Below are 16,950 nucleotides of genomic sequence, written 5' to 3' on the forward strand. Positions count from 1 at the left end.
GAAGACACGGAAATTAAAACCATAGACAAGACAAGATCACAGTCCACATCAAAGCCTCGCCCACTTGTTAAAAAAAAAAAAAACCACCGTGACACTCTTCCACATCATCTAAAGGTTTTCCTGTCGGGCGTGTGCTGACATAACCTTCACATCTGCAGCCAAAAATGCTTGGAGCTCAAACACATTATGGTCTTCACTTGTAAAAATCTACCAGTTGAGGCAGACTCACATGCTGATATTACCTTAATTATTTTCTATGTCTGACACTATTAGGTCACGGAACATCTATTCATGATTAGGGCATAATTAAAGGTTCCTCCTCGAAACATGCTGTTTTTATTTTAAAGCCCCTTTTTAAAAAATGCCTCAGTGGAAGTGCCATCTCAGCACTGGCTCCCTCTATGTTTGACTTCCTTTACTTTATTACCCTTGGTTCACTTCTGAGCCACAAAGATGAAGAGCCCACTGTTATTGTGCCAAGGTTGCTTGTCTACTTTGGAAGACGCTCCAGAAAGGGCTGGAAAAAAAAAAGAAAAAACGGCCCGTCGGTGTCAACGAGTCTGGCACCGTAAATAAGTTTCCAATGTGCAAAGCGAAATTTAGACGCTTCTCACTGTCCAATGGGATGAAGGTATGCTGCAGGGGCCTGACACATAACCTCACAAATTACAGGTATTTTATTCACTGGGCCACCCTGGAGCCTCCTTGCCCTCTTGTCTGTGTCTCTGCCTGCCCTTTGCCCCACCCTGGAGGGTGATGAACAGGCAAATTCCCCTGATACCAGACAGCCGGCTCACACGCCATCAACCCTCCTTAGGTAACGGCTGATAATGCGTCTAGGCTACACACTTGGGAAGTTTCTCTTTGCTTTTTTCGGGAGTTAAATAGTGATGTGACCGACGAAGAATGAAAGGGTCTGCCAAACAGCAGCAGGAAATTTAAGACCGTTAGAAGGATATTAGACAGGATATCGACTACATTTAATGTTTATCTAGTCACCAAAATTGGCTAGCCGCTAGCTACTCATGACAACACATGATGGGATAATAATTTGTGTGAAAATGGTTGAGGGTTTGGATCCGTGCAAGGAGATTAAATCTGAGTAAAGCTGTTTCATGAGGCAGTAATGTGTGTAGTTATTTTGTAAAAGAAAGTAGTGGAAAAAGTGGAAATGATAAAGGCAAGCGTGTTACAGAGAAGAGTTTAACCAATTAAAAATGTTGGTCGCTAGATGAAACCCTGTGAGATCCTGGCAATGACTGAGGACGAGAGGATACACGCTGAGAGCAGTTACAAATGTGGTCATGTGGTCTGTAAATTCTGCAACACCAGAGTCAAGCAATCAACAATACTACAATATATATCCTTGTTTAAAGTATCGCAATATATCGTACCGCTGCACCTGTATCTTGATACGTATCGTATTGCAGACACTTGCCTATAAATAGCCCTAGAAGACAGATATATGTACAAATATAGCATCAAATATATATATATATATATATATATATATATATATATATATATTATCTGTGATTGGCATATTCCATCAAGTCTTCCTTCTACTTCCACCTGTTTCAAACATTTGTGAAAGAACCCATCTAGAACCAAACCACAAAGGGCATCTTTGTTGCCGCCTACTTTCTTCCAGTTTTGTGCCTACGTCCAACGTTACAGACGGGCCACTAAAACCTTTTGGGCACCCGAGACAATGAAGTGATTGTTTCTTTTCTGACGACATCATAAGAGATTCATGGAATTGCCTACCAAAGTGCTATGTCACTGAGCTTTTTCACCACGTGGGTGTGTACTTTATGACTGCGCAGATGTGCGAGTGGAAACTCTCAGCATCCAGAACAGTTTGTACAATGTTGAAAGAGGGGAGAATATGTTGCTGTACGTATTGTGACTGTAAAAACACGAACATAGCTTAAGGTTGTAGTTCTGTTTGGAAGTGGTCCCCTAATGACTGTTTAATGACCATTTTTGGTCATTTGGACAGCGTAACATATGGCAGCTCATCTTTCCACTTTCAAACATGTGCAGGAACATTTCATTATGGAAAATATAGCTATAATGGCTTAAGCAAGGAGATACTTGGGAAGCATTTCATTTGATTCATAGTTCATTTTAAGATCATAAATCCCACTTCTCAGAGAGAACAACGTGCATGCAGGCATATGTTTTTTTTCTTAAGTGTGAAGCTTTCTAGGTTTACAAGCATTCCCCTCCTTTCCGGCTTTCTTCACTAGCAGTACAACCGGCAAATCTACAGCCCAGACATCCAGTGCAGCATTCCACAACCTCCCTCGCTTTTAGAATTGTAACCAAGGAATGACTCTGAATTGTGTTCTTATGTATAGAAGTCACAGCACTTCTTACCTTCTAATGTGGTTCCGGTTCCCAGTAATGGATCACCCAGGCCGGAAGCGTAGCTTGGAGTGACAAACAGCTCATACTCTGTGGATGCTTCGAGGTTCTTGAGAGTAGCCTGTGTTGTATCTCCCCTGACGGAAATCGCCTGTCTCTCGCCTCCTAGGGCAGGTTTGTAAGCGATTAGATACTGGACAACATTCCCTGGAGCTGCCTGCCAGGCTAGCTTCATCGTTGAGATGGTCTCGTCGAACACCCGTAGGTCTCTGGCGGCACCTCGCACTGTAGACAAGCAAAAAACCATTAGTCTGTCAGCTGCATCACTCAAAAATACTGTTTTGAACCTCGACTTACCTTCCTTAGTGGTTCCTTCGACCTCCATTGCATCTCCTGTGCTTGTGGCATATTCAGCAGACACAGTCACACGGTAGGTGGTCACAGGGAAAAGCTCCTGGAGAACGATGGTGGTCTCAGGCCCTTGTGTTTCCGCCCGCATTACTTCCCCAGCACCAGACAGAGGAACATACGTGAGGTGGTATCTGATAACTGCACCTGGCGCCGCTTGCCAAGTCACCCTAAAACTGTTCGTGTTCTCCTCTGAAACTCTCAGGTTCCGCACAGGCCCTTGCTCTGAAAAGAACAACTACATGAATACAAACTCTTAAGAAGAGTGACGGGAAGTTGTTCTTCTGTCTCACCTTCAAGAGTGGTTTCTTCCCCCGTTAAAGCGAAACTGTCTCCTTTAGCATATTGAGAAAAGACGTTGACCTCATAGGGCGTAAGTGGAGTGAGGTGAGGCAAAATGACGGTGTTGGTGTCGCCGGGTACGGCCATGGTAATGTAGCTGCCGGATACATCTTCAGCTCTGCGGAAGCGCACAAGATAGGACAAGACGCTGACGGAGGGAGCTGTCCAACTTGTTCGGAAGCTTCTAGAGGTCACTTCAGAAAATTGAAGGTCCGTTGGTGGAAGAAGACCTGTCAATAAAAAAATAAATGTTAGGTTGTTGTGTTCATTGACCCATTCTTTTGACTGTTTGTAAAAAAAGTTTTTAATTTTGCCAAAGGTGGCATTGGTAGTTTAGAAACATGTGTATTGTGAGTTTGAGCCAAAAAACTTAACTTCTGCTTGTATTGAGTCATTTTTTTTACGATTTAGTGTTTTCCCTCCTTCTATTATATGAAAGGACTTTATGAAGCTTATAGCGATGCCACTAGCTAGAATGTTATGGACGCATGTGGCTATAATCAAAGCTGTGTTTGACAACATGTGTTGGAGATTATTCAACAAGCACATGTGTGGCCTTTCGGAACATGTATTGGCAGGTTGAGAAGTGAAGACTGCCTGCGTCTTGTCTGACATTTGGCTACAATCTTCCATATTATAAACACATATTTTCCTCAGACTTACTCTTTTTTATGATGTTAAGCAGTTCCTGTTCAATCCTCAGACAGATGGACTGTGTGAGCTCTTTAGAGATTCTCTGGAAGGCGTCAAAGTCCTCCACCTCGTACACGTGAGTGTCTGATGGAGGATTGGCAATGGCTTCCAGCTCGGACCTCACCGCATCCTTTACACCGACCGCAAAGATCTCCACATCAATATTCCTCAGCTTAGTGGCTGCATCTTTAAAAGAGTCTGAGGATTTTCCGTCTGTGATCAGGACCATGACTCGGGGTACATTTTGTCTGGCACCGCGGGCAGCGGTGAAGATCTTGTCCCTGACGTAAGCCATGGCTTTGCCGGTGTTGGTTGAGCCACCGCGGTAGGGGAATGTGCGGACGGCCTTTACGACAGCATTCATGTCATGGTGGGTGTTGAGGGCGAATTCAGTGTGTGGGTCGCGACTGTACTGGACCAAGCTGAGCTGGACTTTCCCTGGTCCCACGTCGAATGAGGTGACGAGAACTTCCAAAAAGGCACGAACCTTGGCAAAGTTTTGTAATCCAATACTGTATGAGCCATCCACCAGGAGGACAACATCAGCTTGAACATCCACCCCGAGGGAACATTCTAGAATAAGAAGTAACATTAATTGTCTTTTCTTTACTCCTTATCAACGTAAAAAAGAATATCAACTCACCTGTTGAAACCTTGACAGGCTGGGTCTTTTCCATGGCCATAATAGGCTCACTGGGGATCAGATTCTTAAGAGCATACAGGCTAATCTCATACTCGGTCTCTGGAGATAGGTCTCGGACATTCATGGAGGTCTGAGTGGCTCCTATGTACAGCTCTTGGCGCTTCATTCCAGGAAGCATTGGAACAAGGACAAGTTTATAACCAGTCACTTCCCCAAGGGAGGAATCCCATGTCACCCTCATTGACTTTGATGCAATTTCTGCAACCTGCAAGTTGGAAGGCGGCTCCACCGCTGAGGAAAGAAATAGGAAAAGTTGTTTTAAAAAATACATCTATTTTCTCGAATAGTGCTATAAGAGGTGGATATTTACTTTCATCTCCAGAAACCAGATTGTTGAGCTGATCGTCAACGCCAGAGCACACTTCCATGATGATCTTCCTTTGGACATCTTGGATCAGATCAAAGTTCGGCACATTGTACACATGCTTGTTGTGTGGTGTGGAGGCCATTTCCCTGAGCTCGTCCTCATCTGCTCCCTTGATACCTGGATTGGAAAAAGTGAGGTAAAACAACGTCAACCTGTGTAGTTTCACTCCTGAAGCTGCCTCACAGATGTGGCGGACAGCTTCATGAATCTGAAACAACTTTATTTCACTTTAACCAAATGAAATGTGCGTCTTACGACCAACATTCTTCGGAAAACCCATCCCATTCCAAGAACACAATTTCACTTGGGAGAACAGAACTCGACTGAATAACAAACCGTACCTAGGACAAATATTTCCACTCCGGTGTTCCTAAGTCTTCTAGCATATTCCTCAACTGGATCCTGCGATTTCCCATCAGTGATGATCATGGCCACCTTAGGAAAAGCTTTTCTGGATCCAGCCGCCTCCGTGAAGATGTTTTTTGACATATAGTCGATGGCATCACCTGAAACGACAATACAGACTTAAGTGTGTAGACCACGTCACCTCAGGGTGCATCTATCACTGTCCTAACTCTGTGTTTTGCAACGACTGGGACCAGGGCCGGGTCTAGGCAGGGGCAAGAGGGGGCCTGGCCCCCTCAAATAAATGTTGTGCCCCCTCAAACCAGGGCCGGGTCTAGGCAGGGGCAAGAGGGGGCCTGGCACAATGCCCCCTCAAGATTTGTGGCTGCCCCCTCATACATGCCTGTCTAGACCCGGCCCTGACTGGGACCATTATCTAGTTCTTCTTACCTGTCATGGTGTTTCCACCCTTGTACGGCAGCGAGTTGATGGCCTGGAGCAGGTCTCCGCGTCTAGTGTAGCGGGTCAGATTGAACTCGGTGCGGGTATCGGTGCTGTACTGAACCACGGCCACTCTGGTCTTATCCACGCCAATGTCAAAGGCTCCGGCCAGTGCGCCGATGAAGCTACGGATGTGCTTGAAGTTCTCTCTGCCCACACTCCAGGACCCGTCCACGAGAAAGACCAGATCGGCTATCGCACTGTACGAACACTCTGCAGGTAAAATAAGATAAAGTCATCACATATCTTGAAAAGGTGAAGAAGTCAACGTGGTTTTGTGATCACATTAAATGCAAGAAAACAAATTCCTTATTATAAGAGTCAGGAATGATCAAATAAAGGTAGGGCAGTAACTGCTTGCCCCTGGAAACTTCTTTTTTTTTAAACATTTCTTTTGTCGGTCCAAATAAAATCAACCACTGACAGCAAGTTGGATCCCTCAGAGTTGGCTTCTGACATCAAAAGGAGCAAAAGGCGCCTGCCAAACGGTGGGTTTGTATCGTCATTCCACCAAAATGACTTTACAGACTAAACACTTTGCAGAAGTTCCCTTAGTGATGCTACTTTCCCTCTTAAAAAAATAAACCACATGGCTTTAAATCACAGATGAATTCCAACTCTCAGAGATTGTGTGTGTGTGTGGGTGGGTTACTTAAACTTTCACTACCATTAGCCTCAGTGAACCTATTCCCTCCTTGGATCAGGATCATGATAAATATTTTACCTTTAAACGCTAGAAGCAGGACTTGCCAGGGATCAATTAACGGAGATCACATGAACACTTGGGTGGGTCTCAACATTCGAGTGTCAACTTGTTTGAATGTAAAATTACACGGCTGAGTGAGAACAGCCTAAACTTTTGCTACCAATTTTATAGGGGTTAGCAGTGCTCAAATACCATCCTAAGATCAGAGTACTAAACACCTTTTTTTTTATGAAATACTATAAAGACCCTCTGAGTGGGGCCATCTTTCATTTGTTGCATTTTACTTTTGACATTTTGGGGTTCCTGAAATTCCACACTACCACTTTGTGACAAGTTACCCCAAAGTATCATGTTCTAGGCTGACAAGTTGAGGATTTAATTCCTATTTTTCTACTCAATAAACGTATCTAACTCTTGTTTGGGCTGCATAAAATTGTTTTGACTTCTGGCCCTCCAGTTTGAATCCTGGTAGTGAGGGTTCATGTTTTATGACTCATGACTATGACGTGGACGTGAACCAAGACAGTGTATTATCTGAAGACCCTGCTGGTGATTTAGCTCCACCGTGCAGATGCATCATTGTCCAGAAAACATCTTGTGTTGACAGCCATGATTAGAAAGGCCACACGGAGGACACGCAGTGTCCAGATTCTGCCTGACAGATCGGTAAACACACTCACTGATTGATTCAGAATGCGGCCTGGTGGCTCGTCCGCTGCTGTTGCTGGACTGGACTGGAACACAAAGAACACTTTGCTCACTTTTCAATCCGTTTGACTCGAGAGTGTGCATTATCACAGCAGGCAGAAGAGGAAAAGAAGAATCAGCACATAATAAAAGCTGGTCAACAGAACCCGAACCACATGCTTCATGGTGCATTAGCTGCGAACAGTGAGCGATTCAGGAGTCGGTAAACAGATGTGATCGCTTGGGTTTGTTTAATTTATACCATTGATGAGTTCCTTCTCTTTTTAAGGAACTGCACTGTTTTTGCTGATAATAACATCAAGAATCTTACTATAAGTCCCCAAATAGTATCATACTTTTAACATCACTTTTTGCAGTCATGATAGTCAAAGTGAAGTCAAAAGCAGCTTCAAAAAATGTTGTATAAAAAAAAGATTCCATAGGTTATATACATTTCTTAGGACATTTTATGTATCAATTTATCTTAACTTATACTAACTATTCCTGCATTTGATGTCAAACAACTGGAGCTGTCTCGCCTGCAGTTAATACAAAAGATTTCTGACCTGCTCTAGTAGGAGAACTCACAGTTCCCCGATCATAAAAACGTTGCATTAGCTGCCAGTTTCTTTCAGGATCAACTTTACAATTCTGGTTCTTACTTTCAGATCTATTCATGGTCAGGCTCCTCCTTACATCAGTGATCTGATCCAGCCTTACACCCCAGCTCAGGCTCTGAGGTCTGTGGACCAGAATCTGATGATGGTTCCTGCACATGCATCCGAACCAGAGGATGGAGATTACTAACGCCTTAAAGAAGCATCTTAAGACCTTTTAATTTGAGCTTTTTCCTAATTTTCTTGGGACTGCCCTGTTGCCTCTATGTTTTCTTGGCCTTACAAGGTATTTAATTTAACTGTGTATTGTTTTTGATTGTCAAAGCGCTTTGTGACCCTGGTCTGAGAAAAGCGCTTTACTAATAATGACTTACTTACTTACACATTATAGTAACTTAGACATCTTTAGTTACAGATGTTTCTGCTACGAGAAAGTCCCACACTAGTAGTCAGACTCCAGCAAGTGGTCCCATGGGAAGGAAACTAATGAGGATTGTAGACATGCGGCGTATTTTTCCATGACTTACTGGTCAACTGTCCAAAGATGGGAATGCTCTCCTCTGACCCATAAAAAGAGTTTATAGACACTGAGTAGTCCTGGTCAGGAGTCAGGTCAGAGATGGAGGCCATTGTTGCATATCGGTCAAGGATCATCTCTCTGGTAGGATCATCTGAACAAAACAAAGGGATTCTGAGTGAAGTGGTTTAATCGTTGGTGTGTACCTGTGTGCGAGTTGTACCTACCTGCGTTTGACACAATTTGTATTCTGAATCCCTCGACCGACGACGAGGGTCTCACCCACGACATTTCCACCGTGTTCTCATTTATAATTTTGAATTTCAAATTTGAGGGAGGTTCCACTGAAAACAAGAGGTGAACGAGCGTTAGCGACAAGTCTTAAGGTCTTAAAGTGTGTATATCTTTAGGTAAAAAAAAAAACCCAACTACAAACACTTCACGACTGAAGTGGATTCGTTTGTTGTTGGGCGCAAACAGAAAGCGTTGCTGTTTAAAAGAAGACATTTAAAAAAAACAAAAATAAAAAAAGGGGGTTAAAGGCCATTTTTGGGTTAAAATGGCATTTGTTTGAGTTGCCCAACCAAACCTGGGGCGACAACTCAAGCACTTGCAGGACATCATATCAAACAACGAGGGGGGGAACCATCCAACACATGCTGAGTGCAGTCATCACAACGCATGCCCCGCCCACATACGGAACCGCTCGCGGGATTGACGGGAACACGAAAATACAACACACAACCCGATGGTGGTCGATTATACAATGGAGTCAAGGTTGCCATACAGTAAATATTCACTCAACTGAAACACCATATGTTATATATACACATCGTATATAAACATGTTTCAATGATGGTTGGTATTTATTTGGACGAAAGAAAATGGCACGCATCCATTGCAAACCCTTGAAAAAGAACACACAATATGTCCTTGGGAGACTCTTGTGTACTTTTTGGTTGACAGGGGGGGAATGTGCGACGAGACAAACGCTCAAAAAGTGTAGTTTAATAGAAACAGTGTGTCTTGCTCAACAACATACACATGTCCAACCTGACTGGATCACAGAGTCATGCATCATGTACATGAGAAAAGTTGTTTAGGCTCAACAACTTTGATTGAGTTGAGTTTCCATGTACAGTTGGGGACCACACAGACAGAGACAACAAACATATTTTAGGATGATATTCTCTTATAGCTTCCAGGCTATCAGCCAGGAGAAGCCATAATGGGTTGTTAGCAGTCACAGCTAGCCATGCCTCGAGTTCGACTTCGCCCGATGGTATCATTTACCTGGTATGGTGTTGGTTAGAGTCAATGTTAGTGCTGGTTAGTCCTTAAATTAATAACCCAAAACGACTGATATTAGTTGCAATGTCAAGCTAAGGCGCTACATGCTAAACAGCTATCGGTTAAATAACGTTTCTTCTTATTAAAACAAACAAATTGATTTTAGTCCACAAGTTAATAACAACATGCTAAACAGAATTAGGTTTATTAATGTTAATTATGTTTCTTTGGGATTAAAGATTTAGAAAAACCTTTCATATCGGAGTCACTTTCGACAAAAGCCTTAGCTTTTTAGCTAAAAGTATCTTAATGTTTTTGTGAAAAATTATATATAATATTTTCTTTACTGGATTTATGGATTAACTTAAAATGGTATAATCTAATAAACCTTTATCTGTTTATCACAGCAAAAAGTCTAATAAATTAATATGACATTATGCAATAATATTTTGATATTTCTAGCTTACATGCTAACACATGCTAAACGTAAATATCGTCTTGTTTTATAAGCCAAAAGGTTAGCAAAACAGATTAGCTCACAGTTCATTAGTTTAGCTAGTTAGCAAGTTATCTTCTCTTCTTAAATTTTGCAAGTAATCCGATATTAAGCAATAAAATTAAAACAATAAAAACTTTTCAGGAAGCTATTAATATTTGTTATTAATATATATATATATATTTTAATTAAAAAGCAACAATATTTAAAAGAAAAATAGAATTTCTTTCGAGCTACTTGAGTCCAACGTTAGCTCATCTAATAAACTATTTTTACTTGTTGAATTTCTTAGCAATGCTAAGCTAAAACGCTAAAAGTCCTAAAAACACATTAGCAGGTATTTAAAGAAGATTGTACTAACATGACTCATTTATATTCTTATTTATATATTCTTTTTTAAGATTAAATGTTCGGTCATTTTAGATTTGTTTGTAAGTATCTGGACTACATTGTATTTGGAAATACTTTTTCAACTCACAATAAGCTTATTATACACTTTACTTTTTGTTTTATTAATACTTTGTTTACTAGATCAAAGGAAGAGACTTCCTTAATGTTATAATAGTAAACACAGTAATCTTTGGTTTTGGATCTCGATGCTAAGCTAAACAGCTACAAGTCAAACGGTACGTGAACATATCATAACATGGTTTAAAATTCTTGTCCACGCGATCAATATCATGCAAAAACTACCTCAAATAAATCATACTTTATTCATCATCAACTATCGATCGTCGTGAGCATGCAGGACGGACACGTCCGTGGGATGCGAGGGTTAATAAAAGAAGAATATCATTCTAAAATAAACTGGGTAGGAGGAAGCACCGTGAGTGCACAGGCAGATGACAAACAGGAGCCCAGCGGATACTGAGAAAGACTGGGATTGGAGGGATCACCAACCTGGCATATCAACTCAAGGAGCCTGACGGACCGTGTTTCCAATCCACGAGTGCTCGCTTCCAACAACGGTTATAGGTGACGGAAGTATGTTCATGTGTGTGTGTGTGTGTGTGTGTGTGCAGAGAAGGACCGATGCAGTTCTTTGGCAGGTGGTTTTTCTTACACGGAACATTGTTTGTTTTTAATGACTTCGGAAGCAAATTGATGAATCTTTTCTTTTTCCTTTTACAGGTGGAAGAGGGTTTTTGGTTTTAGGGGGGACTTGTGGTTTTTTCTATTTGATCAGAGACCCAGCTCTCCTGGTCGCCAGATGGAGAAACCAGAAAAAGGGAGAAAATAACTTTTTCCCAAAGAGACAGGGGAAAAAAAACAAAAAACGCCAAAGTAATTACACAACCTGCACTGGATCGAATATTCCATACGTAAGTGCAACTCAGCAGAAAGAGAAGACGGTGAAAAAAAAAAGAGCCTCTTTGTGCCGTCTGAGGATTATTTCTCCGTTCTCTTATTTCATCTTTCCATTCCATTTGTGGCGATGCTTCGCCTGCCAAACAAGGTGGGGGGGGTTGGGGAGGAGGGATTGTTTCCATACCATATTTCATTTTTTTGCCATTTTTCGGTGTTTGACTTTAAAATATGTCAAAAGTTCTGATCCGTCGCAGCTGTCGGCTGCGTAAACAAATGCTTTCGGGGGGAAAATCCTCGCAAATTGGTCATTTGATTAAAACGAAACATAATAAATCTTCATGTTTAATGAATTTCTGTAACAAAAAACCTTGAACACAAAATGAACACAAAAAACAAGCTTCGGGCTGTACTTTTTTTTTCAATGTCATCCAAAACACAAAGAGAGAAAAAAACGATTAATGAATGTTTTTTTTCTTCTTTAATCTTTCAAATAACATCATAACCCGCAAGCTACAAACATGTCAAAGCACAATATTTATAATTTATAATAAGTGTTTGCCCTAAAACCGCTGGAGATGGATTAACACAGGTTTTAGATTGTTACACAACGACCACACAATTGTAATCACCTACTGATATTCATCTATGGCTTTATAAGCATGAAAGAGGAGTTGGAGGAACTCCAGGCTCCGCAGGGGGTTCAATATATCAGGGTTCATTTGTGTTTGAAAGGCACTTATAAAAATAAAAATAATTACCCACTAGAAGCTGTTATCTCGGTGCCAAACATGTTAACAACTTAATAAGCTTCAGATCACATTTCCACCATAATATTATTATATGATAATATATATTTTGGGAAAAATAATCTTTTTCAAAGAACAAAAGGTTGAAACTTGTCTGACAACTGATTGTGGTTTTAAATAATATGATTAGCCAGTGTTTGATGTGTACAAAACAAAAATAGTTTTTTAATTTCAATCGTATAAAACTTACAAATACATTCAATTGGATTAAATTACTCACTCAAAAAACTCATAGTTTAGGACTTTACTAAATAACTAAGGAATTTACTTCTTTTTTTTTAAAGGCATCTGACCATTCGCAACAAAGGAGGCGTGATCAGGGAAATCTACTCTAAGTAAAAGGAGACAGCGGTAGAAGTTCCACTGCACACATTTTTAACATTTCAACAGAATTTTAATGCAATAAAGACACTGAAGTTAGCAAAAAATGGGTCATTTATGACCTTTGGAGATTAAAAGTACAGAAAAAATACATGATTTAGGCATTTTTAATATGATTAAAGTGGTCCTGAAAGTCTATTTTTTCAAATTCACAGGTCAAATAAACACATTTATGTTGTCTATAAGTACATAAATCACTTAAAGGAGTGAGGAGGAGTGACTTACCTTGTGCATCGATGGTTGATATCAGAGCTGCCATGAAGGCCACTGAGGCCAGAAACAGCCCTGTCTTCATTGTCTGGCTTAAGTGTCAGCAGAGCATCAACGTTTACTGGAAGAAGATGGAAAAAATGTGCTTAACTTACAGTTTTGCTTACAATTTTTTTATTTGAGCCAACTCCTGTTTTGAGCTCTTGGCTGACATTACGCTTTTAACACACTATAATATTTATTTATTTCTAACTTACCTGCGAGAATAACTATTTCTGTGATGAAGCTTCAATTATATCTGATCAAAAAATCTTTTTTTATGTAAAAATCATCTTGTTTAATAAGCCAGTTGGTTAGCAAAACAGATAAGCACTAGTCAGCAAGTTATCTTTGTATATTTTACACATTTTAAGGGTATCAATGAATTATTTTCTGAAAGCTTAAAGTGAAAAATGGTCTATTATGAATCATTTTGAATTAAAAAGCGGAATTATTAAGACAATTATATCTACTTCTGAACATATTCGCTTATTTAACGTGTGTCCAACGTAAGTTCATCTTATCAGCATAAGTTCAATGCGTTTTTTTATTGAGATTTTAAGTTTATTTTTCAATTTATTGTTGAATTATTTTTGGTTTATTTCACGGACGTCGTGCTCTACCTAGTGGTGATCTAGGAGCACTGCACTCATCCTGAATCTAATATTATTTGTATTTTCTTCTTTTTTTTAAGTCGAAATAAGTTGGACTTTATTATGTAAATGGTATATTGTTTAGAGAATAGTTAAAGTTTTTATTATATTTAAAACTATTTCCATTTTAATAATGTATTCGCGTTAAAATACACTTTTTAAATAGAAGAATGTCTTTAAATAATATGCTATGGTCATTCAATTAATAGAAAACAACTAAAAATAAAAACACGTATGTTAACTTGTTAGTAACTTAATCCGTTTAAAAAATCGGTGTAAATGTGTTCAACTTTAAGGGGTGAATGGCACTATTACTGATCTTGGAAAATAAAAAAAATATATAGAGAATTTTTAAATCATGAAAAAAGTGTTGAAATTGTTCTATTCGGGTAAAAAAAACATCATTATAATTTTTTAACACATTATAAATTGGTGTCAGATGAGTTAATATTCAACTTAATTGAGTTAAATTAAAGTTTAATCTAATCTTAAGGCTTAAACATATGTATGTATAAAAAATAAATCAGTCATAAAAAAGTTCAAATAAAGTTTAAGATGGATGATAAAAGTCAATCTTTTAACTTTTTTGTTCGAATGTCGTATAAACGTGTTCAAATTCCACTTATTAAAAAGTTTAAAAATGGGAAGAAACTCACCTAAATAACTCCCTCAAAAACAGAAGAGATTCCCAGCAAGCCCGCGCGGAGGCTCCTCCTGAGCAAGAGTGATCGTGATCTGCTCTCCTGTCTGGAAGCTCCGCCAGCAGATGTCCAAGTCGGAAAAGCTCCTTTCCAAGTGGGAAGATTCTTTCCACCATCGGCTACTTAATAGGTGGGCAGCTCCCAACTTTTACCATCACTCGGGGTTTCTTACCAACGTGTCGGATGACGTACCCCCCCCCCCCCCCCCATCCTGCCTCTCAGTGGAAATTGCATTTTCTTTTCTTTTTTCTTTTTTTTTTTTTTCCTCTTTACATTCCTCTGGTCTGGAGCTTTAATGAGTTTTTGTTGTCGATGTTCACAGCAGGGTCACATTTGGCCAGAGGGGGGCGTGTCCACGACCCTGACCCTCGTTTTCCCTCGTGTTTGGCCCTGATGTCGATACGTTTTTTTCATTTAATTTATTTAGGAATGAATAAAAGTCACGAACAAGGAGAACCTTTTGTTAAAACACGTTGATATTTGTCAAAAATAAAAAAAGATGTTTAATAAATTGCAACACGAGAAGTTCTATGGCAGTACATTTGTTTCGTTTTTATTCGATAAAAAAACAGGTTACTTTGATCAAGAAAATATTTTTAATTAAAAAAAAAGTAACATCAATTAAATAAAAAGTGATCAGTTTTAAATAAAAGTTATTTCAATAATACATATTATCTAATTACAAGAAAATAAAGTTATCTCAGTCAGAAAAACATAACCTATTTCTTTATACTTATATTATAGTCTGTATACTATGTTTCATTAAACTAATACAATCAATAAAAGAACGCAGAAAATCCTTTAGAATTAAACAGAAATAAAAAAATGATTTTTACAAAAGTCAAAAAGTCTCTTTTTGATTTAAGAAACTTTTTTTTTAATTTATTTTCGTTTGGTTTGAAGTCACTTTCCCTTTGAATGAATAATAAAGAAACAATTCTACCTCAATAAAGTACAAGAATTTTCCAACTCGACTGGCTGAGTGTTGACTTGTTGTTTCACAGCGCCATCTGTCAGTAAGACTTGGGTACTGCACTTGCAAAAGAAGAGACGATATCTGACGATATTCAATTTTTGATACTGTATCGATATTCGACAGATTTTTATTTTATTTGTCATTATCAGAAACATTAATTGGCAGTGTTGTAAAAGCAAGTGTTTTTTTTTTGTTTTTTTTGTGGTGAAAATACAGAGGTGATTAATAAAATACAACACATTTAAATAAGACACCAAAAATGTCATGTAAATGATTTAAAAAAATAAAAAATAAAAATGAACATTACATTTTATTAAATAATTGGCTCCCAAATCATACTCGATGTGATAGCATAGTTCAGTACAATGTGTTTATAATCAAATAATTCAAACTTTGTACATTTTCTATTTACAATTACTGTTCAAATATTCACATAGTGTTCATGTTTGCGTTGCTTTTAAAACTTCCATTCAGCTGGATGGCTGCAGTCATTACCTCCTCCGCAGCTAGAGGATGACTGAGGACGAGAGGATACACTCGACTCCAGGCTCCTTTAACATTAATTGGCAGTGTTCTAAAAGCAAGTTTTTTTTGTTTTTTTTTGTGGTGACAATACAGAGGTGATTAATAAAATACAATACATTTAAATAAGACACCAAAAATGTCATGTAAATGATTAAAAATAAAAATAAACATTACATTTTATTAAATAATTGGCTCCCAAATCATACTTGATGTGTTACCATAGTTCAATACATGGATGGATGGATGGATGGATGGATGGATGGATGGATGGATGGATGGATGGATGGATGGATGGATGGATGGATGGATGGATTGATGGATGATGATGATGGATGGATGGATGGATAGATGGATGAATGGAAGGATGGATGGATGGATGGATGGATGGATGGATGGATGGATGGATGGATGGATGATGGATGGATGGATGGATGGATGGATGGATGGATGGATGGATGGATGGATGGATGGATGGATGGATGGATGGATGAATGGATGGATGGAAGGATGGATGGATGGATGGATGGATGGATGATGATGATGATGATGATGATGATGATGGATAGATGGATGATGGATGAATGGATGAATGGAAGGAAGGATTGGATGGATGGATGGATGGATGGATGGATGGATGGATGGATGGATGGATGGATGGATGGATGGATGGATGGATGGATGGATGGATGGATGGATGGATGGATGGATGGATGGATGGATGGATTATGGATGGATGGATTATGGATGGATGGATGGAAGGAAGGATTGGATGGATGGATGGATGGATGGATGGATGGATGGATGGATGGATGGATGGATGGATGGATGGATGGATGGATGGATGGATGGATGGATGGATGGATGGATGGATGGATAGACTTTATCAATTCCCCTGAAGATCTCTTTCGGTTAAAGGGGTTTCCCGTTCACAGCAGACGAAAGTTTCACAAAGACAAGAACAAGAAAAAGTACAAAGGAAATGCATCAACACGAAGAAGAGAGACAGAAGGAACAAGACGGCTCCCATGGCGATGTAGGCCAACCCCAGGAAGGGGTTTTTGCCGCCCATCCAGGACATGGTGCTGAGGACCATCCGCTTGCTGCCGCCGAAGCTGGTCACCGGGAAATCTGAGGCGACGAGGTCGAGCAGGAACGACAGATTCATGTTGGGAAGGTTTTTTTAAATGTGTTTTTTTTATATAATAGAAAATAAAAAATGCGAAAAAGAGAAATATTTATATCATGGTTTCATTTTTGTCTCATTAAGATTTTCAAATAAATAATGGGAGATCCATTAGTAGTCTTTCTT

At 39.4% G+C, this 16,950-nt stretch overlaps 2 protein-coding genes across 6 annotated transcripts in view; both read right to left on the bottom strand.

Moving 5' to 3' along the window:
- Positions 1-14,247, bottom strand: part of LOC148060375 (collagen alpha-1(XII) chain-like) — a 61,680-nt gene extending 47,433 nt beyond the window's left edge. For all 3 annotated transcript variants that reach the window (XM_087780317.1, XM_087780316.1, XM_087780318.1), the window contains exons 1-13: positions 14,096-14,247; positions 12,763-12,868; positions 8,484-8,600; positions 8,267-8,410; positions 7,116-7,169; positions 5,679-5,942; positions 5,225-5,389; positions 4,827-5,000; positions 4,457-4,747; positions 3,784-4,386; positions 3,072-3,350; positions 2,728-3,003; positions 2,383-2,655 (exon numbers count right to left, since the gene is read on the bottom strand). In XM_087780317.1, coding sequence (XP_087636443.1) covers positions 2,383-2,655; positions 2,728-3,003; positions 3,072-3,350; positions 3,784-4,386; positions 4,457-4,747; positions 4,827-5,000; positions 5,225-5,389; positions 5,679-5,942; positions 7,116-7,169; positions 8,267-8,410; positions 8,484-8,600; positions 12,763-12,832 — 2,710 coding nt within the window. In that variant the 5' untranslated portion in view covers positions 12,833-12,868; positions 14,096-14,247. The remainder of the gene's footprint in view (positions 1-2,382; positions 2,656-2,727; positions 3,004-3,071; positions 3,351-3,783; positions 4,387-4,456; positions 4,748-4,826; positions 5,001-5,224; positions 5,390-5,678; positions 5,943-7,115; positions 7,170-8,266; positions 8,411-8,483; positions 8,601-12,762; positions 12,869-14,095) is intronic.
- Positions 14,248-16,068: 1,821 nt separating this feature from the next.
- LOC148060376 (cell cycle control protein 50A-like) overlaps positions 16,069-16,950 on the bottom strand; it is a 6,262-nt gene continuing 5,380 nt past the window's right edge. For all 3 annotated transcript variants that reach the window (XM_087779679.1, XM_087779678.1, XM_087779677.1), the window contains one exon: positions 16,069-16,769. In XM_087779679.1, coding sequence (XP_087635805.1) covers positions 16,525-16,769 — 245 coding nt within the window. In that variant the 3' untranslated portion in view covers positions 16,069-16,524. The remainder of the gene's footprint in view (positions 16,770-16,950) is intronic.

This window comes from Callionymus lyra, chromosome 18 (assembly GCF_982586985.1).
Source record: "Callionymus lyra chromosome 18, fCalLyr1.hap1.1, whole genome shotgun sequence".
Taxonomy (NCBI): domain Eukaryota; kingdom Metazoa; phylum Chordata; class Actinopteri; order Syngnathiformes; family Callionymidae; genus Callionymus; species Callionymus lyra.